The sequence below is a fragment of the Aethalodelphis obliquidens genome, unplaced genomic scaffold (genome assembly GCF_003676395.1).
Source record: "Aethalodelphis obliquidens isolate GAN/ISIS:26980383/991018 unplaced genomic scaffold, ASM367639v1 scaffold74, whole genome shotgun sequence".
NCBI lineage: Eukaryota > Metazoa > Chordata > Mammalia > Artiodactyla > Delphinidae > Aethalodelphis > Aethalodelphis obliquidens.
The window spans coordinates 4,375,123-4,399,170 of NW_020838018.1; the positions used below are offsets into that span (position 1 = coordinate 4,375,123).

The 24,048-nt window shown below is 41.0% G+C and overlaps 1 protein-coding gene across 4 annotated transcripts in view; it reads right to left on the reverse strand.

The window, feature by feature from the left end:
* The window catches only part of SPTLC1 (serine palmitoyltransferase long chain base subunit 1), a 74,815-nt gene that overhangs the window by 41,311 nt on the left and 9,456 nt on the right, over positions 1-24,048 (reverse strand). For all 4 annotated transcript variants that reach the window (XM_027092112.1, XM_027092111.1, XM_027092113.1 and 1 more), the window contains exons 4-5: positions 6,965-7,058; positions 6,318-6,390 (exon numbers count right to left, since the gene is read on the reverse strand). In XM_027092112.1, the coding sequence (XP_026947913.1) occupies positions 6,318-6,390; positions 6,965-7,058 (167 nt within the window). The remainder of the gene's footprint in view (positions 1-6,317; positions 6,391-6,964; positions 7,059-24,048) is intronic.

Consider the following 24,048-nt stretch of genomic DNA (forward strand, 5'->3'; position numbering starts at 1 on the left):
GTGATTTGGGGTGTCTGTGGACTTATTATGATCTTAGGCAGCCTCTCTGCTAATGGGTGGGGTTGTGTTCCTGTCTTGCTAGCTGTTTGGCATAGGGTGTCCCACACTGTAGCTTGCTGGCCGTTGAGTGAAGCGGGGTGCTGGTGTTGAGATGGAGATCTCTGGGCGATTTTTGCTGTTTGATATTATGTGGAGCTGAGAGGTGTCTTGTTGACCAGTGTCCTGAAGTTGGCTCTCCCATGGCGGCAGCACCAAGAGCCTTTCATCCACACGGCTCAGAATAAAAGGGAGAAAAAGTAGAAAGAAAGAAGAAAGAAAGAATTAGTAGAAGTAGAAAGAAAGGAAGGAAGGAAGGAAGGAAGGAAGGAAGGAAGGAAGGAGGGAAGGAAGGAAATAAATAAATAAAATAAAATAAAGTAAGATAAAATAATTTAAATAAAAAATAATTATTAAGAACAAAAAAAAATTTTTTTTAAAAGGAAAAAAAAAAAAAAAACCCAGACGGATAGAACCCTAGGACAAATGGTGGAAGCAAAGCTACACAGACAAAATCTCACAAGGAAGCATACACATACCCAGTCACAAAAAGAGGAAAAGGGGAAAAAATAATAAATCTTGCTCTCAAAGTCCACCTCCTCAGTTTGGGATGATTCGTTGTCTATTCATGTATTCCACAGATGCAGGGTACATCAAGTTGATTGTGGAGCTTTAATCCGCTGCTTCTGAGGCTGCTGGGAGAGATTTCCCTTTCTCTTCTTTGTTCTCAAAGCTCCCGGGACTCAGCTTTGGATTTGTCCCCGCCTGTGCGTGTAGGTCGCCGGAGGTCGTCTGTTCTTCGCTCAGACAGGACGAGGTTAAAGGAGCAGCTGCTTCGGGGACTCTGGCTCACTCAGGCCTGGAGGAGGGAGGGGTACGGAGTGCGGGGCGAGCCTGCGGCGGCAGAGGCTGGCGTGACATTGCGCCAGACTGAGGCGTGCTGTGTGTTCTCCCGGGGAAGTTGTCCCTGGATCTTGGGACCTTGGCAGTGGCGAGCTGCACAGGCTCCCCAGAAGGGGGGTATGGATAGTGACCTGTGCTCGCACACAGGCTTCTTGGTGGCGGCAGCAGCAGCCTTAGCGTCTCATGCCCGTCTCTGGGGTCTGCGCTTTTAGCCACGGCTCACGCCCGTTTCTGGAGCTCCTTTAAGCAGCGCTCTTAATCCCCTCTCCTCACGCACCAGGAAACAAAGAGGGAAGAAAAAGTCTCTTGCCTCTTTGGCAGGTCCAGACTTTTCCCCAGACTCCCTCCCGGCTAGCTGTGGTGCACTAACCCCCTGGAGGCTGTGTTCATGCCGCTAACTCCAGTCCTCTCCTTCCGCTCTGACTGAAGCCCGAGCCTCAGCTCCCATCCCCACCTGCCCCGGCAGGTGAGCAGATAAGCCTCTCGGGCTGGTTAGTGCCGTTCGGCACCAATCCTCTGTGCGGCAATCTCTCCACTTTGCCCTCTGCACCCCTGTTGCTGTGCTCTCCTCCGGGGCTCCGAAGCTTTCCCCCTCCAAAAAAGAGTAATCTTTTATAAGGAAAAAAGGTACGCTATCTGCTAATTACGTTATCCAAATCCTGGATATTAAAGAACTATCTTATATTAAAGCCACTTATTCAAGTTCATATTTATCAGAATAAAAAGAGGTATTATGGCCTTCTTGATTGTTTTTCAGAGGAAAGACTATAAAATACCCAACTTTAGAACAGTTTAAAAACAACCAACTATATTTTCTCTTAAAATCTCCATATTTTTGTGTTACATACCTTTTTTTTTTTTTTTTTTTTTGTTACGCGGGCCTCTCACTGTTGTGGCCTCTCTCATTGCAGAGCATAGGCTCCGGACGCGCAGGCTCAGCGGCCATGGCTCACTCCCCCAGCCGCTCCACGGCATGTGCGATCTTCCCAGACCGGGGCACGAACCCATGTCCCCTGCACCGGCAGGCGGACTCTCAACCACTGCGCCACCAGGGAAGCCCTGAAGACTTTTTTTAAATCCCTTGAGACTTGGACAATTTTCTTAAAAGTACAAATGTCACCTATGTACTCATTAAAACGTTAAAAACAGTGCTGAATGTTTTCCAGAATGTTTTCACATACAGTATCTTATTCTTACCAAAATGTTCTAAGTTGTGCAACAAAGATGATTCCCTGCCTACACTGTGAAAACTACAATTCCATGACTGGTAGGAAGAAGTGGCAGATCTAAGAATTTTATGACCAAATGCCCTTCCTACTAAAACATGCATTCATGGTCCTACAACAGAGAGAAAATATTTTTTAAAATAAACAAATGAACAATTGTTCACTATTGGCTCTAGAACACAATTATATGCCACTATCTCTCACCATGAAACTGCCACTAATTGTCTTTTGATTTAGTTTAAGACCAAAGAATCAAGTAGGCATCATGTATGCAAAGCAGATCCCAGGCACAGGGATAAACCACATGTAAATGAGATCTGAATGCATTACAAACAAAACAATCAGAGAGGTTCAACAAGAGAAACTATCAAAGTGCACAGGGACCCCATTAGCCTTAGAGGAAAGGAAGGCTCCACAACCTGATAAAATCACTTGACTGATTCTAAACTACACATTAAAACGATAAGATGAGAAGGTGGAAACACTTCTGATCCACACAGTCCTCACAAGACTATTTTAAGAACCTGCTGGGCCTTTAGGAGGCAGGAGAACATTTAGCCTAAGAAACTAGAAGAATTTTAATTCAACTGTCAATTTTCTTTTTTTGTGTTAATCATCCAGTACCATCTAATATGTTACTATGAAATAATAAACAGAAAATGTTTTAATAAGGAAATTTACTTTTCCAGTAAGTGATTTTCATTCACTATCTGAAAAGTTGAGAAAAGAGCTAGAAGACAGAGCATTTTCATCACTGAAAACGGATGCCTGAGTGATATTAGTACTTCCAGGAAAAGAAAAAGCCAAAATCAAAAGCAACCTATTGGTGGGCCTGGGAAAGAGACCCTAGCCTCACACACAAGCTACTAAAATGAGAGGAAAGGGAAGTTCACTTCTGCTTTAATGCTCAGTACAAAGGGCAAATATCTAAATATTTAGAATAATTTAATTATAGAGGGTATTTTATTTTATTTTTAAAATAAATTTATTTATTTATTTTTGGCTGCGTTGGGTCTTCATTGCTGTGTGCAGGCTTTCTCTAGTTGTGGCTAGTGGGAGCTACTCTTTGTTGCAGAGTACGGGCTCTAGGCACGCGGGCTTCAGTAGTCATGGCGCACAAGCTTAGTTGCTCCGTGGCATGTGGGATCTTCCTGGACCAGGGCTTGAACCTGTGTCCCCTGGATTGGCAGGTGGATTCTTAACCACTGCGCCACCAGGGAAGTCCCAAGGGTATTTTAGAGATTTAAAATATAGCCTTAGCTGACCTCAAGTATCTTCTTGAACTTATCTAACACTGAAATTTCAAGGTAATTTAATACAACTACAGTAATATAAGTGATTAGTTCCAGAATAAGGAAAAACATAGAAAATACCCTGTTGGAAAACCAAGTAAAAATACATACTATATACACATAAAGAAAGGAATAAAGATGATAAGCAAGCATGGGCAACTGTTGAAAAGGAACAAAACAAGTTTACAGGAAGGACAATGTACTCAGAAAACAATACACATTACTCCAAGCTGTAGGTTTGGTGTCTTATTACAAAACCATCACACTGCAAATTAACCTTCAACCTTTGTCCAGATACCACAGTCTGTTTGAACCTTTGACTACATTAGGATAAGGATGACACAGTGACCAATAATGTAGTTCACAGAGTAGCTAATACACAACTATGTGTTCATTATATTGACTCTGGTGGCCCATTCAGACACTTGAAAGATCAAATCCAATTTAAATTTAAAACACACTTGAACAGCACACCACATGTATGTGGTATGCTACCATTTTTGTAAAACTGGGGGGGAAATGTATGGAAGTGGTTTGCACACACTGAAAAAAGCCTGGAAGAATGAACAAGAAACTACTGAGAGTAGCTGTCTTTTTTGGGGGTGGAATGGCAGTGGGGAGAAGACTTCACTATCTCTTTAAATCTTTGAGGTTTATATCTTGGATTGAATTATTCAATCAAGAAAATTAATTTAGGATGGATCAAGAGGGTTTTATGAAAAGTGAAATAAGTTGGACAGAGAAAGATAAATAGCATATGATCTCACTAATATGTGGACTCTAAAAAACAAAACAAACAAAATGAAAACAGACTCATAGATACACAGAACAAAGGGGTGGTTGCCAGAGGGAAAGGGGATCAGGGGTGGGGAAAATTAGGTGTAGGGGATTAAGAGGTACAAAGCTCCAGTTATAAAATAAATAAGCAATGGTGATGTAACACACAGCATAAGGAATATGGCCAAAAATATTGTAATAACTTTGGAGACAGACGGTTACTAGACTCCATGGTGATCATTTCATAATGTATGCATGTCAGATCACTATATACTACACCTGAAACTAACGTAATATTGTACATCAACTATATTTAAATTAAAAAAATTAATTTAAAAATCATTAAAGATCCCCCCCCCCAAGTTTGGAGGCACACAGCATCCTATTACACATATTTCAGGTGATCCAAATGAAAAACTGACTGGGCAATTAAAACAACATATTTCCATAGTTCTGGGAAAACTGGTCTTGAAGATTTGAAACTTTTTTTTCTCTAAATTTAGCAATAAATCTCTTATCAGTCTTCTCAGATTAACTCCTGAGCAACAGCCAAGGCCACACATGCAAATAAGATCTACTAGAAAGAGAGGCTTTTAAGAAAGCAATTTCTTTACCCCACAAGCAGATCATGGAAAGAAAGCCTTGTTGATCAGATTACAACAAACAACTTTGTAAAAAAAATGCCTTTTTTAGTTTTCTAATTCTTATGAAGGAAATAATACCCTACCAGTAAAAAGCAGGCAAACAAATCATGTTTGCACTAGGCTAGAGGAAAGAGGGAGCCTCTGATCTGAGCTCTTTTAAGTCTTTGATCTTGCCATTAATATTGCAAATCAGAATACTTATTTTCTAGTTTTAGGGCTGAAATTAATTAGCTATGTGACCATGAGGAAGTCACTTAACCTCTCTGAGCTTTCTGTTCTTCTTCTGAATAGCTGGGATGCTGGAATACAAGATTTTAAAGATCCTTTCCAACTGTAGGATTCTTGGACACCAACTCCCATCATCTGTTTCCAATAAAAATAATTTAACCACTAAATTAGCTAAGGGATAAAGAAAGGTGCTCCCTTAAATAAAAACATCTTAACTGTTAAAGTGAAAAAAACAAAGACCCAGAAATGAAAATGAGTAGAGAAGACAAAAGAGACTTGCCTGGCCCCACTGTCCCCACCCTCTGACATTTTGTAAACCAGAATGTTATTTCCAGTAATATACTTATTTGGAAAATTATTTAACAACATTTTTGAAATTTTCAGAAGCAAAGAACAATATATATTTAATAAAAAACCACCATAAAATTCCAGGGTCTTCTTTGATGACTCTGATTTAGGGAGTTCATCGTGTTTGAAATCACACTCTCATCCTAATATGTAGTTAGCCCATCTCCAGGTCATCCACACACAAGGAAATCAATGATCCTTTGTCTTCATTCCAGAAAGAAAAGGGCTACACAGTCTATGACCTCCCCCATCCCCCAAATCTGTTCTCACTTTCCTTCCGGCACGTGGTGGCTGCCCAGCTAGAGCAATTTTCCAGTCCCTCTGCTGGGAGACATGACCTGGGTAATGTTCTCACCAACAGAATGTGGCCGGAATGATAAGCACCACCACCTGCCCACCTAAACAGGTACCAATGCCCTGCACTCCTGCTCCTCCATACTCATCACTTGGCTTCGGTCACACAAAGATGGTGCCCTGAGGCCTAGAGCAACGAGACAGGGAAAATCTGGGTTCCTGCATGACTACAAAGAGCAGAGCCACTCACAACTGGATGCTTCCCCTTACAACTGTCATGCACAGCAGAAACAGTCTCCTCACACCATGTCTCCTGGGGCAAATGCAACAAGAGCTCAGGCTTCGCCCTACTGAGACAGTGTGCCTTAGATACCTATGACTCTTCTCCACAACGGACAGTCAGCCCCAGACCAATGCATCTCCTACCAATGATTTCAAACACAAAATCTAGAAAGTTCACCAGCTTATTTCCACAACTAATTAAGGATACCTTTTCCAAGGAGTTTTGAAATCAAACTGAATCTTAATTCTTGAAAGCAGTAGTCTGAAAAATATGACAGAAAACATACCAAATGTGCCATAAAATCCTCTAGGTCCACAAGTTCCCACACCATACTTCTTTAGAGATGCCAAAGCTGCTGCCTTTGTGAAAGTAAAAAAAAAAAAATTAAGACTGTAATAATATATCTTTAACAGTTTAAAAATGACATTTCCTATTCTTTAACCCACATAGCTCCCCAGTACCCTGGCTTTTCCTTTCTTAGTACTAAGACAATTCTAACAGGATATAAAGAAAAGAGGGATGGGAAGACTTAGGTATACGACTTAAAACATGGAAAAGTTATATTAGCTTGATCATTAAAACCTGGTTAACTCAATGCATTCGTACTTTCTGGCATTTGTGGGCACAGGTCTTTCCTCAAAAAATGTTTACTGGCCCACAATCCCAACAGGAGATGAAGCAATTTCCTAGACACATCTCCCAACTATTACCTGGGTCTGGTTCATATAGTTCTCTGGTTGTCACCCAGCACTAAGCCACATTAGGACACTCTTACCTCCCTTTGTTGAAAACTAGGTTACAGCTCTGTCACTAAAGAGTAAAGAGTAAGTACTTACACAGCCCCTTCTGATATTCTGCATTTGTCTCTTATTTTATGTCCAGATGCTTATGTCAGTCATGTTATCTGTCCACTTCAGCATATGTGCTACTTACCTTGAGCCTAGGGTTATCCAACAATCCAAGAAAATTGAATGAGGCAAAGTTTATACATTCTTTTCCATTCACCACAATGTTATGGCTTGGAGGGCTGGGGAAAGAGACAGGAGTGGTATACTTCAGCAGTCATTCTTGTTACAGGACACACATTATCAGCTGTCCAGAAGAGGGAAGGTGACAGGACACACAAGTGTTGTCATTCTACTCTATTTGCCTTCTGGCCTCCTAGCTCTCTTTTTATTCTTAAAAAGTAAAATTAGACAATAGTATATTAAAAATCAGATACTCGGTCATCAATTCTACTCTTAATAGGCCACCTAGTAGTACTTAAATAAAAAAAATTGAGCTAGAATTCCAAGATGAATAGATGAATGGCAAACCGTTGCTTTAGTTTTAAAACTCACTTAAGAAAGAAGTTGCTAAATAAAGTACCTGGAATGAGACAAACAGGGAGAAAATATAAAAAGATCAAGATCAAAGGTATGAAGAGGCAGAGCAAGTAACAATCTTACAGTTAAGTGGTTTAAAAATACATGTTACTAGGACTTCCCCCATGGTCCAGTGGGTAAGACTCTGCGTTCGCAATGCAGGGGGCCTGGGTTTGATCCTTGGTGGGGAACTAGATCACACATGCATGCTGCAACTAAGAAGTCCGCATGCAGCAACTAAGACCTGGCGCAGCCAAAATAAATAAATAAATAACTATAAATAAATATTTAAAAAAAATTACATGTTATCTACAGGAAGCCACCAAAAGAATAAGTGAGCTCTGTTCCCAATTTCTAAAGTTAATGCTGGAATACCATTTAAAAGGAATCCCCCTCATCCCAAAAGGGGGGAAAACAGAGTGGCCAGTTGCACAGGAGAAGCATGGATTGAGTTCAGCTGAGACAAGAGATGGGCTCTTGAGGAGACAACCTATTATGTCCTCTGCTGACAAATACTCTAGCTTTAAGTCATGCTTCAAAAACACTGGCCAGAGCTTCCCTGGTAGTGCAGTGGTTGAGAATCTGCCTGCTAATGCAGAGGACAGGGGTTCGAGCCCTGGTCTGGGAAGATCCCACATGCCGCGGAGCAACTAGGCCCGTGAGCCACAACTACTGAGCCTGTGCGTCTGGAGCCTGTGCTCCACAGCAAGAGAGGCCGCGATAGTGAGAGGCCCGCACACCACGATGAAGAGTGGCCCCAGCTTGCCACAACTAGAGAAAGCCCTCGCACAGAAACGAAGACCCAACACAGCCAAAAATAAATAAATAAATAAGTAAACCAAAAAAAAAAAAAAAACACTGGCCAAACTATGGGACATGAGCTATTAAAGGGTTGTGAGATCAATTTACTTAGTCACAGCCAGCCTATTTCACCTAAAGTAAACCATAAGAATAGAATGGAATGGAAATGCACCAACAGGGCCAGGGAAAGGACGGTGGCACATAACTGTTCTACACATGCATTGCTCTGTGCACTGGGCTGCTCTGTAAAATGCACTGTGGTCAGAAAAGATTGGGAAACACCACTTTCACTAGTATGTTTTAACAGAACTGGTTTTCTATGAGAAAAATAACGAAAGATGCTGGGAAACCAGGGAAGGAAAAGAATGACTACTTGAAGTAAATTCACAAAAGCAGATGAACTCGTACAAGACTCGGTGAAAAGGACATGGTTGTGGAGTCAGGCAGATCCCATCAGTATTATGGCTACTGACCACTTCAGAAACTCAGAGATGTTACCTGGCCTGCATAAGCCTCAGTTTCATTTCTCAACTTGTTCATTATAAGAGGTGTTCATCTTTTTTCTTTTTTCTTCTTTTTTCCCTATTGCTTCAAGAGCTTCTTCTCTTTCAAATAATCCACTGTGTTATTTAGCTTCCCACTTCCCAGGACTTCTTTAGTTTCATAAGTCCTCCCTGATGTGGAGGTGTTGGCACCCACAAAAAGATGAAAAAACAAAATATCCATGTAGACAAGTCTGTACTAATGGTTGCTGCTGTGAAAGTTGAGGCCATTCTACAAAAACTGTGACACACAGAGAAATCAAACTACCAGGAATAAGTACACCCAAAGGCCCTGACCAGTCGATAAGCTGCCAGCATGATGTAGGGATGTAGACATCTTGTTTCTGCCTAGCACATGGGGCAGGAAAGGAAAACAGTTTCCATGAGAACTGGAAGGCTCACACCTGTGCCCCATGCAGGCTTGCAGCAGTAAGCCAGACAGGGCACTTAACACAGGAATTCTGGAGCTGAAGACACTTCAAAGTTCCTCACAGAAGCAAATAAAACTGATACAGAAAGACATCTTCACAACAAGGCTTAAGAAGAGTCAAGGGAGGGAAAATAAAACCCTTCCAGTCAAAACCCACAACCACACTATTACTGAGAGTCAGTAATTACATAAGTGAACTTAGAAATAGGACAATGGTGCTTTACCAGAAAGAAACAAATACTACAGACCCCCATTAACAACAGGTTTGGCACTTGAGGGAGAACAGACAAACGGACGAATGAAAGAATCCAGAACTCAAGAAAATTGTGTATACAGGAACGCCTCAGAGATACTCCGGGGTCGGTTCCAGACCACCACAACGAAGCAAGTATAGCAATCGAGAGAACCACATGAAGTTTTTGGTTTCCCAGTGCATATAAAAGTTATGTTTACACCATACTGTAGTCTATTAAGTGTACAGCAGCATTATGTCTAAAAAACAATGTACACACCTTAATTAAAAAATAATTTATTGGGACTTCCCTGGTGGTGCAGCGGTTAAGAATGCGCCTGCCAATGCAGAGGACACAGGTTTGATCCCTGGTCTGGGAAGATCCCACATGCCACGGAGCAACTAAGCCCGTGCTCCACAACTACTGAGCCTGCGCTCTAGAGCCTTCAAGCCACAACTACTGAGCCCATGCACTGCAATTACTGAAGCTGCATGCTCTAGGGCCCGTGTGCTGCAACTACTGAGCCCACGTGCTGCAACTACTGAAGCCTGTGTGCCTAGAGCCCGTGCTCTGCAACAACAGAAGCCACCACAGCAAGAAGCCTGTGCACCACAACGAAGAGTAGTCCCTGCTTGCCACAACTAGAGAAAGCCCGTGTGCACCAATGAAGGCCCAACACAGCCAAAAATAAATAAATAAATAATAATTTATTGCATTGGGAGTGGCCAAGATGGCAGACTAGGAAGACCCTGAGCTCACCTCCTCCCATGGGCACACCAAAATTACGACTATTTACAGAGCAGCTATTGATGAGAATGACCTGAAGACTAGCAGACAAGATCTTCCACAACTAAAGATAGAAGGAATCACAATGAGATGGGTAGGTGAGGTGGAGACATGGTATAGTCAAGACCCATACCCGCAGGTAGGTGATCCACAAATGGGAGAATAATTACAATTACAGAGGTCATTCCCAAGGAGTGAGGGGTCTGAGCCCCACAAGAGGTTCCCCAGCCTGGGTGTCCTGCACCCGGAAGATGAACCCCCAGAACATTTGCGTTTTTTTTTAAATTTATTATTTATTTACTTATTTTATTTATTTTTGGCTGCACCGGGTCTTAGTTGAGGCATGCGGGATCTTCATTGAGGCACACGGGATTTTTCGTTGTGGCACGTGGGCTTCTCTCTAGTTGTGGTGTGCAGGTTTTCTCTTCTCTAGTTGAGGCATGCAGGCTCTGGGGTGTGTGGGCTCTGTAGTTGTGGCACAGGGGTTCCAGAGTGCGTGGGCTCTGTAGTTGGCAGCACATGGGCTCTCTAGTTGAGGCACATGGGCTTGGTGTAGTTGTGGTGTGTGGGCTTAGTTGCAACACTGCATGTGGGATCTTAGTTCCCTGACCAGAGATTGAACCTGGGTCCCCTGCATTGTAAGGTGGATTCTTACTGGACCACCTGGGAAGTCCCAAACATTTGGTTTTGAAGGTCAGTGGAGCTTCCTCTTGGGACAGCCAGAGAGCTGTGGGAAATAGAGACTCTACTCTTAAAGGCTGCACACAAAATCTCAAACACTCAGTATCCAAGGGCAGAAGTAATATGAAAGGAGCCTGGGTCAGACCTGCTCGCTGATCTTAGAGAGCCTCCCAGAGAGGCAGGAGGCAAATGGGACTCATCCTGGGGACACAGACACTGGCAGCAGCCACTTTTGGGAGATTATCATACCATGGCAACACTGGTATTGGCGAGTGCCATTTTTGAATCCTCACTCTAGCTTATTAGCACTGAAACTGATCCTTGCCTACCAGCTAGTCAGCACCAGTACTGGGAAACACCAGGCCAAGGAGCCAGCTGGGCCGGGACACAGTCCCACTCACCAACAGGCAGGCTATCATAGGACCCCCTGAGCCCCAGGCAATCCAGGACTAGCCCTGCCCACAAACACTAGGCCAACACTAGCTCTGGGACCCCTGGCCCTACAGCCAGCTACTTTGTGACCTGGGCCCACCCACCAGCTGCTTGGCACCAGGACTGGGACTCCCCTGGCCATGCAGCCAGCCATGCCAGGATCTGGGCATGCCTACCAGGGGCCAGCAACTTCTGCACAAGGCAGGGTCTGGCAACCAACTGGACCAAGGGCCAACCGTGGCTACCAAGCACCCATAGTAGTTAGTCAGCACACCAAAACAGAAAGACTCGCTCAGCACACACACAGGGCACACTCGGAGCACGTAGCTCTGGTGACCAGAGGGAAGTGTGCTGTTGCAAGTTTAAAGCAATATAAGACTACCTCAGGAAACAAGAAAAAGTTCAAATAAACAACCTAACCTTACACTTAAAGGAGCTACAAAAAGAACAAGTAAATCTCAAAGTTGGTAGAAGGAATGAAATAATAAATATTGGAGCAGAAATAAATGAAATAAGAGACTAAAAAACAATAGAAAAGATCAATGAAGTTAAGAGTTGGTTCTATGAAAAGACAAACAAAATTAATAAACCTTTAGCAAGACTCATCAAGAAATAACAGGGTCCAAATCAATAAATCAGAAATGAAAAAAGAAGTTACAGACACTGCAGAAATATAATGGACCATAAGAAATTACTATGAACAACTAAACGCCAAAAAATAGACAACCTAGGAGAAATGGACAAATTCCTAGAAATGTACAACCTCCCAAGACTGAATCAGGAAGAAGTAGAAAATATGAACAGACCAATTACCAGTAATAAAACTGAATCAGTAATAAAAACTCCCAACAAACAAAAGCCCAGGACCAGAGGGCTTCACTGGTGAATTTTTCCAAACCTTTAAAGAAGGGTTAAGACCTATCCTTCTTAAACTATTCCAAAAAAACAGAGGAGGAAGGAATGTTTCTGAAATCATTCTACAAGGCCAGCATCACCCTGATACCCAAACCAGTGATATCACAAAAAAAGAACATTACAGGCCAATATCACTGATGAACATAGATGCAAAACTCCTCAACAAAATATCAGCAAACTGAATTTAACAATACATTAAAAGGATCATACACCATGATAAAATGGGATTATCCCAAGGATGCAGGGATGGTTCAATATCTGAAAATCTATCAACGTGATACATCACAATAACAAACTGAAGAATACAAATCATGAACACCTCAGTAAGGATAAAGACAAAGTCTTTGACAAAATTCAACAATCACTTATGACAAAACCTCTCAACAAAGTGGGTATAGAGGGAACATATCTCAACATAATAAAGGCCACATATGACAAGCCCATAGCTAACATACTAAATGGTGAAAAGCTGAAAGCATTACCTCTAAGATTTAGAACAAGACAAGGATGGGCAGGGTATCTGAATAGATATTTTTCCAAAGAAAACATACAGATGGCCAATAGGCACATGAAAAGATGCTCAAGATCACTAATCATCAGGGAAATGAAAATCAAGACCACAATGAAATACCACCTCACACCTGTCTAAATAGCTATCATCAAAAAGACCACAAATAGCAAATGTTGGCAAGGAAGCGAAGAAAAGGGAACCCTCATGCACTATTCACGGGAATGTAAATTGGTGCAGCCACTATGGAGGACAGTATGGAAACTCTGCAAAAAATTAAAAATAGAACTATCATACAATCCAGCAATTCTACCCCTGGGTATTTACCCAAAGAAAACAAAAACACTCGTTAGAAAATATTCTTGCACCCCTATGTTCATTTCAGTATTATTTACAATAGCCAAGATGGGGTAGCAATATCTGAGTGCCCATCGATATATGTACGGAAAAAGATTTGCTATATATGCATGGTGTGTTGTGTGTTATTAAGTGAGTCATGGATATGAAATGTACAGTGTGGGGAATATAGTTAATAATTACTGTAATATCTTTGTATGGTAACTAGACTCATCAGGGTAATCATTCTGAAATGTACAAAAATATAAAATCACCATGTTGTGTGCCAGGAACTAACAGTGTTTTAAGTCAACTATACTTCAAAAAGAAACGAATAAACAGCATTTTCAGTCAATTATACTTCAAAAGGAAAAGAACTAACAGTGTTTTAAATCAATTATACTTCAAAAAGAAACGAATAAACTCATAGGAAAAGAGATCACATCTATGGTTACCAGAGGCAGGGTGAGGGGAGGGGGAACAGGATGAAGGTCAAAAGGCACAAACTCTCAGTTATAAGATAAATAAGTACCGGTGATACAATGTACATCATGACAAATATAATTAATGCTGCTGTTAAATTATGTATGAAGATTGTTGAGAGTAAATCCTAAGAGTTTTTATCACAAGGAAAAAAATTTTTTCTATTTAATTTTGTATCTAAATGAGATGATGGATATTCACTAAACTTAATGTGGTAATCATTTCATGATGTGTTTAAGTCAAATAATTATGCTGCACACCTTAAATTTATACAATGCTATATGTCAATTATATCTCAATAAAACAAATTTTTTTTTCTAATTTTAAAAATTTTATTTATTTTCTAACATTTTTATTGGAGTATAATTGCTTTACAATGGGGTTAGTTTCTGCTTTATAACACAGTGAATCAGCTATACATATACATATATCCCCATATCTCCTCCTTCTTGTGTCTCCCTCCCAAGCCCACCCCTCTAGGTGGTCACAAAGCAGCGAGCTGATCTCCCTGTGCTATGCAGCTGCTTCCCACTAGCAATCTATTTTACATTTAGTAGTGTATATATGTCCATGCCACTCTCTCACTTCGTCCCAGCTTACCCTTCTCCCTCCCCATGTCCTCAAGTCCATTCTCTACATCTGCATCTTTATTCCTGTCCTGCCCCTAGGTTCTTCAGAACCTTTTTTTTTTTTTAAGATTCCATATATATGTGTTAGGATATGGTATTTGTTTTTCTCTTTCTGACTTACTTCACTGTGTATGACAGCCTCTAGGTCCATCCACCTCACTACAAATAACTCAATTTCGTTTCTTTTTATGGCTGAGTAATATTCCATTGTATATATGCGCCACATCTTCATCCATTCATCTATTGATGGACACTTACGTTGCTTCCATGTCCTGGCTATTGTAAATAGAGCTGCAAAGAACACTGAAACATGACTCTTTGAATTATGATTTTCTCAGGGTATATGCCCAGTAGTGGGACTGTTGGGTCGTATGGTAGTTCTATTTGTAGTTTTTTAAGGAACCTCCATACTGTTCTCCATAGTGGCTGTATCAATTTACATTCCCACCAACAGTGCAAGAGGGTTCCCTTTTCTCCACACCCCCTCCAGCATTTATTGTTTGTAGAATTTTTGACGATGGCTATTCTGACTGGTGTGAGGTGATACCTCATTGTAGTTTTCATTTGTATTTCTCTAATGACTAGTGATGTTGAGCATCCTTTCATGTAACTATTGGCAATCTGTATATCTTCTTTGGAGAAATGTCTATTTAGGGCTTCTGCCCATTTTCGGATTGGGTGGTTTGCTTTTTTGATATTAAGCTGCATGAGCTGCTTGTAAATTTTGGAGATTAATCCTCTGTCAGTTGCTTCATTTGCAAATATTTTCTCCCCTTCTGAGGGTTGTCTTTTGGTCTTGTTTATGGTTTCCTTTGCTGTGCAAAAGCTTTGAAGTTTCATTAGGTCCCATTTGTTTATTTTTGTTTTTATTTCCCTCTCTCTAGGAGGTGGGTCAAAAGGATCTTGCTGTGATTTATGTCAGAGTGTTCTGCCTATGTTTTCCTATAAGAGTCTTATAGTGTCTGGCCTTACATGTAGGTCTTTAACCCATTTTGATATTATTTTTGTGAATTGTGTTAGGGACTGTTCTGATTTCATTCTCTTACATGTAGCTGCCCGGTTTACCCAGCATCACTTATTGAAGAGGCCTTCTTTTCTCCATTGTATATTCTTGCCTCCTTTATCAAAAATAAGGTGACCATATGTGGTGGGTTTATCTCTGGGCTTTCTATCCTGTTCCACTGATCTATATTTCTGTTTTTGTGCCATTACCATACTGTCTTGATTACTGTAGCTTTGTAGTATACGCTATAGTCCAGGAGCCTGATTCCTCCAGCTCCGATTTTCTTACTCAAGATTGCTTTGGCTATTCGGGGTCTTTTGCGTTTCCATACAAATTGTAAAATTTTTTGTCCTAGTTCTGTGAAAAATGCCATTGAGTTTGATACGGATTGCAATGAATCTGTAGATTGCTTTGGGTAGTACAGTCATTTTCACAAAGTTGATTCTTCCAATCCAAGAATATGGTATATTTCTTCATCTGTTTGTATTATCTTTAACTTCTTTCATCAGTGTCTTACAGTTTTCTGCATACAGGTCTTTTGTCTCCTTAGGTAGGTTTATTCCTAGGTATTTTATTCTTTTTTTGCAATGGCAAATGGGAGTGTTTTCTTAATTTCTCTTTCAGATTTTCATCATTAGTGTATAGGAATGGAAGAGATTTCTGTGCATTAATTTTGTGTCCTGCTACTTTACCAAATTCATTGATTAGGTCTAGTAGTTTTCTGGTAGCATCTTTAGGATTCTCTATGTATACTATCATGTCATCTGCAAACAGTGACACCTTTACTTCTTCTTTTCCTATTTGGATTCCTTTTATTTGTTTTTCTTCTCTGACTGCTGTGGCTAAAACTTCCAAAACTATGCTGAATAATAGTGGTGAGAGTGGGGTTTCCCTGGTGGCGCAGTGGTTGAGAGTCCACCCGCCGATGCAGGGGACATGGGTTCATGCCCCGGTCCGGGAAGATCCTACATGCTGTGGAGTGGCTAGGCCCGTGAGCCTTGGCCGCTGAGCCTGCGTGTCCGGAGCCTGTGCTCCGCAACGGAAGAGGCCACAACAGTGAGAGGCCCGCGAACTGCAAAAAAAAAAAAAAAAAAAATAGTGGTGAGAGTGGACAACCTTGTCTTGTTCCTGACCTTACAGGAAATGGTTTCAGTTTTTCACCACTGAGAACGATGTTGGCTGTGGGTTTGTCATATATGGCCTTTATTATGTTGAGGAAAGTTCCCTCTATGCCTACTTTCTGCAGGGTTTTTATCATAAATGGGTGTTGAATTTTGTCAAGATTTTTCTACATCTATTGAGATGATCATATGGTTTTCCTCCTTCAATGTGTTAATATGGTTTATCACATTGATTTGGGTATACTGAAGAATCCCTGCAATCCTAGGATAAACCCCACTTGATCATGGTGTATGATCGTTTTAATGTGCTGTTGGATTCTGTTTCCTAGTATTCTGTTGAGGATTTTTGCATCTATGTTCATCAGTGATATTGGCCTGTAGTTTTCTTTCTGAAATCTTTGTCTGGTTTTGGTACCAGGGTGATGGTGGTCTTGTAGAATAGTTTGGGAGTGCTCCTCCCTCTGCTATATTTTGCAAGAGTTTGAGGATAGCTGTTAGCTCTTCTCTAAATGTCTGATGGAGCTTGCCTGTGAAGCCATCTGGTCCTGGGCTTTGGTTTGTTGGAAGATTTTTAATCACAGTTTCAATTTCAGTGCTTGTGATTAGTCTGTTTATATTTTCTATTTCTTCCTGGTTCAGTCTCATAAGGTTGTGCTTTTCTAAGAATTTGTCCATTTCTTCCAGGTTGTCCATTTTATTGGCATATAGCTGCTTGTAGTAATCTCTCATGATCCTTTGTATTTCTGCAGTGTCAGCTGTTATTTCTCCTTTTCATTTCTAATTCTATTGATTTGTCTTCTCCCTTTTTTTCTTGATGAGTCTGGCTAATGGTTTATCTATTTTGTTTATCTTCTCAAAGAACCAGCTTTTAGTTTTATTGATCTTTGCTATTGTGTCCTTCATTTCTTTTTCATTTATTTCTGATCTGATCTTTATGATTTCTTTCCTTCTGTTAACCTTGGGGTTTTTTTGTTCTTCTTTCTCTAACTGCTTTAGGTGTAAGGTTAGGTTGTTTATTTTAGATGTTTCTTGTTTCTTGAGGTACGAAGAAACAAGAAACATTACTATATTGCTATAAACTTCCCTCTTAGAACTGCTTTTGCTGCATCCCACAGATTTTGCATCATTGTGTCTCCATTATCATTTGTTTCTAGGTATCTTTTTATTTCCTCTTTGATTTATTCAGTGATCTGTTGGTTATTTAGTAGTGTATTGTTTAGCCTCCATGTGTTTGTAGTTTTTATAGATTTTTTCCTGTAATTGATATCTAGTCTCATAGCATTGTGGTCGGAAAAGATACTCGATATGATTTCAGTTTTCTTAAATTTACGAAGGCTAGACACAAGATACGATCTATCCTGTAAAATGTTCCATGAGCACTTGAGAAGAAAGTGTATTCTGTTGTGTTTTGATGGCAAGTCCTATATCAATTAAGTCCATCTTGTTTAATGTATCATTTAAAGCTTGTGTTTATTTTCATTTTGTATGATCTGTCTATTGGTGAAAGTGGGGTGTTAAAGTCCCCTACTATGATCGTGTTACTGTCGATTTCCCGTTTCACGTCTGTTAGCATTTGCCTATGTATTGAGGTGGGTGCATAAATATTTACAATTGTTATATCTTCTTCTTGGATTGACCCCTTGATCTTTATGTAGTGTCCTTCTTTGTCTCTTGTAATAGTCTTTATTTTAAAGTCTACTTTGTGTGACATGAGAATTGCTACTCCAGCTTTCTTTCGATTTCCATTTGCATGGAATATCTTTTTACATCCCCTCACTTTCAGCCTGTATGTGTCCCTAGGTCTGAAGTGGGTCTCTTGTAGACAGTATATATACAGGTATTGTTTGTGTATCCATTCAGCCAGTCTATGACTTTTGGATGGAGCATTTAATCCATTCACATTTAAGGTAGTTATTGATACGTATGTTCCTATTACCATTTTCTTAATTGTTTTGGGTTTGTTATGGTAGGTCTTTTCCTTCTCTTGTATTTCCTGCCTAGAGAAGTTCCTTTAGCATCTGTTGTAAAGCTGGTTTGGTGGTGCTGAATTCTCTTAGCTTTTGCTTGTCTGTAAAGGTTTTAATTTCTCCGTTGAATCTGAATGAGATCCTTGCTGGGTAGAGTAATCTTCATTGTGGATTTTTCCCTTTCATCATTTTAAATATGTTCTGTCACTCCCTTCTGGCTTGCAGAGTTTCTGCTGAAAGATCAGCTGTTAACCTTATGGGGATTCCCTTGTATGTTATTTGTTGTTTTTCCCTTGCTGCTTTTAATATTTTTTCTTTGTATTTAATTTTTGATAGTTTGATTAATATGTGTCTTGGTGTGTTTCTCCTTGGATTTATCCTGTATGGGACTCTCTGTACTTCCTGGACTTGACTGACAATTTCCTTTCCCATATTAGGGAAATTTTCAAATATAATCCCTTCAAATATTTTCTCGGTCCCCTTCTTTTTAACTTCTTCTTCTGGGACCCCTATAATTTGAATGTTGGTGCCTTTAATGTTGTCCGAGAGGTCTCTGAGCCTGTCCTCAATTCTTTTCATTATTTTTTCTTTATTCTGCTCCGCGGTAGTTATTTCCACTATTTTATCTTCCAGGTCACTTATCCGTTCTTCTGCCTCAGTTTTTCTGCTATTGATTCCTTCTAGAGAATTTTTAATGTCATTTATTGTGTTGTTCATCATTGTTTGCTCTTTACTTCTTCTAGGTCCTTGGTAAACATTTCTTGTATTTTCTCCATTCTATTTCCAAGATGTTGGATCATATTTACTATCATTACTCTGATTTTTTTAGGTAGACTGCCTAGTTCCTCTTCATTTGTTTGGTCTGGTGGGTTTTTACTTTGCTCCTTCATCTGCTGTGTGTTTCTCTGTCTTTTCATTTTGCTTAACTTACTGTGTTTGGGGTCTCCTTTTCACAGCCTGCAGGTTCATAGTTCCTGTTGTTTCTGGTGTCTGCCCCCAGTGGGTAAGGCTGGTTCCATGGGTTGTGTAGGCTTCCTGGTGGAGGGGACTGGTGCCTGTGTTCCGGTGGATGAGGCTGGATCCTGTCTTTCTGGTGGGCAGGACCACGTCCGGTGGTATGTTTTGGGGTGTCTGTGACCTTATTATGATTTTAGGCAGCCTCTCTAATGGGTGGGGTTGTGTTCCTGTCTTGCTAGCTGTTTGGCATAGGGTGTCCAGCACTGTAGCTTGCTAGTCACTGAGTGGAGCTGGGTCTTAGCACTGAGATGGAGATCTCTGGGAGAGCTTTCGCTGTTTGATATTATGTGGAGCCAGGAGGTCTTTGGTGGACCAATGTCCTGAACTCGGCTCTCCCACCTCAGAGGCACAGGCCCGACACACGGCCGGAGCACCAAGACCCTGTCAGCCATACGGCTCAGAAGAAAAGGGAGAAAAAAAGGGGAAAAAAACGTTATTAAAAAAATATTAAAAATTAAAAAATTAAAAATAATAATAAAAAAAATGAAAGAGAGCAACCAAACCAAAAAAGAAAACCACCAATGATAACAAGCACTAAAAACTATAATAAAAGGAAAACAAACAAAAAAATAAAAAATGGACAGCTGGAACCCTAGGACAAATGATAAAAGCAAAGATATACAGAAAAAATTACACAAAGTCCACCACCTGAATTCTGTGATGATCTATTATTTGGTATTCCAGAGATGCAGGGTACATTAAGTTGATTGTGGAGATTTAATCTGCTGCTCCTGAGGCTGCTGGGAGAGATTTCCTTTTCTCTTCTTTGTTCGCACAGCTCCCAGGGTTTAGCTTTGGATTTGGCCCCGCCTCTGCATGTAGGTCACCTGAGGGTGTCTGTTCTTTGCTTAGACAGGACGGGGTAAAGTAGCAGCTGATTAGGGGGCTCTGGCTCACTCATGCCGGGGGGACGGAGGGGTATGGAATGCGGGGCGAGCCTGAGGTGACAGAGGCCAGCATGCTGTTGCAACAGGCTGAGGCGCACTGTGTGTTCTCCCGGGGTAGTTGTCCCTGGATCACAGGGCCCTGGCACTGGCGGGCTGCACAGGCTCCTGGGAGGGAAGGTGTTGATAGTAACGTGTGCTTGCACACAGGCTTCTTGGTGGCTGCAGCAGCAGCCTTAGCATCTCATGCCCGTCTCTGATGTCCACGCTGACAGTCGCGGCTCGTGCCCGTCTCTGCAGCTTGTTTAGGTGGTGCTCTGAATCCCCTCTCCTCACGCTCCCCGAAACAATGGTCTCTTGCCTCTTAGGCAGTTCCAGACTTTTTCCTGGACTCCCTCCCAACTGTGGCGCACTAGCCCCCTTCAGGCTGTGTTCACGCTGCCAACCCTAGTCCTCTCCCTGGGATCTGACCTCCTAAGCCAGATCCTCAGCTCCCAGCCCCCACCCGCCCAGGCGCGTGAGCGGACAAGCCTCTCAGTGCTGCTCTCAACCTCTAAGTGCTGGTTGGCACCGATCCTCTGTGTGGGAATCTCTCCACTTTGCTCTCTGCACCCCTGTTGCTGCACTCTCCTCCGTGGCTCCAAAGCTTCCTCCCCGCCACCCACTGTCTCCATCAGTGAAGGGTCTTCCTAGTGTGTGGAAACTTTCCCGCCTTCACAGCTCCCTCCCAGAGATGCATGTCCCGTCCCTATTCTTTTGTCTCTGTTTTTTCTTTTGCCCTACCCAGGTACGTGGGGAGTTTCTTGCCTTTTGGGAGGTCTGAGGTCTTCTGCCAGCATTCAGTAGGTGTTCTGTAGGGGATGTTCCACATGTACATGTATTTCTGATGTATTTGTGGGGAGGAAGGTGATCTCCACATCTTCCTCCTCCACCATCTTGAAGGTCTTCCTTTTTTCTAATTTTTAAAAGATACTTTATTGCTAACAAATGATAACCATCTTCTGACAACACAGGGTTGCCAGAAACCTTTAATTTGTAAAAAGGGCAGTATCTATGGGAGTGCAATAAAGTGAAGTGCAATAAAATGAGGTGTGCCTATATATAAATATACGGCAAATGACATCAGTTGCCCCCACTAACTACTAAGTTACACATATTTCTTTCTCTATGGAGAAAAATAAAATTGAATTACCATATTCAAAGATGAATTCCACACATATTAAAAAAAAACTAAAAAGTATTTTGGAACAGAGGAAAATTTAGAAGGTCTTCGTGACCTTGGAATAGGAAATATTTCTAAAACAAGTATGCAAACACACAAACCATGAGGCGAAAATGGATGAATATGACCAAGTCCAAATTTAGAATTCTGGTTCAATGAAGATACCAAAGACAAAATTAACAGACGGGTGATAAAGAGATTTACTAGATTTCATGAATCTAAGATGGCATCGACTGTATTTTATCTATCACTAAGGAGGAAAGACACAGCCAAGTAAAATGCAATGATGCAGGGACTTCCCTGGTGGTGCAGTGGTTAAGAATCTGCCCACCAATGCAGGGTACATGGGTTCAAGCCCTGGTCCAGGAAAATCCCACATGCCACAGAGCAGCTAAGCCCATATGCCACAATCACTGAGCCTGCGCTCTAGAGACCATAAGCCACAACTACTGAGCCCGTGTGGGATAACTACTGAAGCCTGCGTGCCTAGAGCCTATGCTCCACGATGAGAAGCCACTGCAATGAGAAGCCCATGCACTGCTACGAAGAGTAGCCCCCACTCGCCGCAACTAGAGAAAAGCATGCATGCAGCAATGAAGACGCAACACAGCCAAAAATGAAAAAAATAAAATAAAATGCAATGATGTTTTCTTATCATTTATATTTTAGTTCATATTTAATGAAAGGGCTATCTTGACACAGATTTTTGTCATTCTACTTTTGTATCTATGAAAAGAAAAATATAAGCAAGATCAATCAGGTAAGACATTCGTAACTTCTAGTCAGCAGTTCTGTCTGCTCTCTGCTACGTAATGGATACCATGGGTATTCATACTCCCTGCTAACATATTCTGCTCCCTGCTGACAGAAGGATCCTGGCATTGCTTAGGAGGATGCTCTGCTATCACCTCTGGGATTACTTGACAAGTCAGTATCACCCATTCTCTAAGTTTGATGCTGGAACTTTCCTACTGGACTAAACTCTTAGTTTCATCTTTATGCAGTTGAATCACGTTTCTAGAAAGTAAACTGTTATTACCCAAAGGCAGTAGGAGTTTGACAAAGGAATGTTCAAAGCCTTAGTCCCAGTAGCCTCTGTTCAACTCTCTGGAGGAATCTGGCCATTTCTCCTTCCATCAGCTGATTTACTTACAAGCAGTGCACAAAACTCAACTGAGGTGCTGGCAGTAAGCATAGCCATGACCAAGTTCATCAGTGTGCAAGAAATGATACCCTCACCTGCTCCCAGCTGACAATGACTCTCAGCAGCTGTAAGATTCATACATGTTTCAGAGATCTTAAAATCGGAAAAAAAAAGTTTCTTAGACTCATTGTAATAGACTACTACTCAAAAACTGACCAAGGATTAAAAGCTACACAATACTGGGGACTCTTGATAATCGAAAGATAGACTGGGAATCAAGGAGAAGAAGAACTAAAAGATATGAAGAGGCATTCACAGGGGGAAAAACCCCAGCAGCTAATAATAAGTAGATCAAATGATACTTAAAGGCTCAAATAATCAGAGAAATGCAAAATAAAACAATGTTACCAAACACAGCTGTGGGAAACTGAACGCCCATATACTAACTCAGGAGAATCACAATGTAGGAAAGTCCCAAAGGGAAATGAGACAGGCATATAGAGTAGTACCCAATTTCTGGTCCCACACCCCTAGAGAGACTCAGACAGGTCCACAAGAGGACATTAATCAGGTTTAATCACCAGGTTTTTTTGTGGCAGTGGGGAGTGGGGGTAGCTTAGGTATCCATCATGAGGAAAATCATTAAATTTACCCATCACTAAGTAAAACATCGTGGCCATACACAACAGAATAATATGTAGCAGTTGGAAGAAATGAACAGGAAGTCCATCTAGCAATTCCACCTCTCTGCCCTGCTTGATATTTCTTCATACTGCTCAACACCAGCTAACATTGTATTTATTTCATTCTTGGTCAGCCTGCCCCAAGAGAACTAAGATTTTGATTTATCGCACATGCTCATCAGCACATTCCTTAAACATGGTAGGCACTCAAATATTTGTTGAAAAATAAGTGCTGAGTAAACAACTTGTAAGAAAAAAACCAGAATGAAGTCTAGAGCACAAAATTAAAAACTTTCATAAAACATTAAGATTACATGGTTTCAAGCATACATACGTAATAAAAACAATAACATATATGACTTTAATAACATAAAATAATAAAAGAAAGCAAAATACACGTATTACAGTGGGATACCTTACTGGGGAGGAGAACAGATGCAGGTGCTGGGGATGAAGGAAATAATAAAGCAAATGAGAATGCTGCCTTACATGGGTGCTGATGAGAGCGGTGCTGAAGGGAGAGTCAATGCCTTTGCAGGAAAGGCCCAAAATGAAGAAAATAAAACAGAGACTCAACTAAACCAGAGGATAAACCTTTGGCAAATTTGAGTGAGAAAGGAGACACAAATGCCTGCAATGGAGACACAAATCCATAGATGTGTTGTTATATATATCTATATACAAAGTTATACGAATCCTATGAATTACTTCATGCCAATGCATTTGAAAACAAAAGAAGAAATGAACGATTACTAAATGGCAGTAACCAAAACTTACTCAAAAAGGAAATATGAACAGCTTTAAAAACTCACTGAAGACATTAAATTCATGATTAA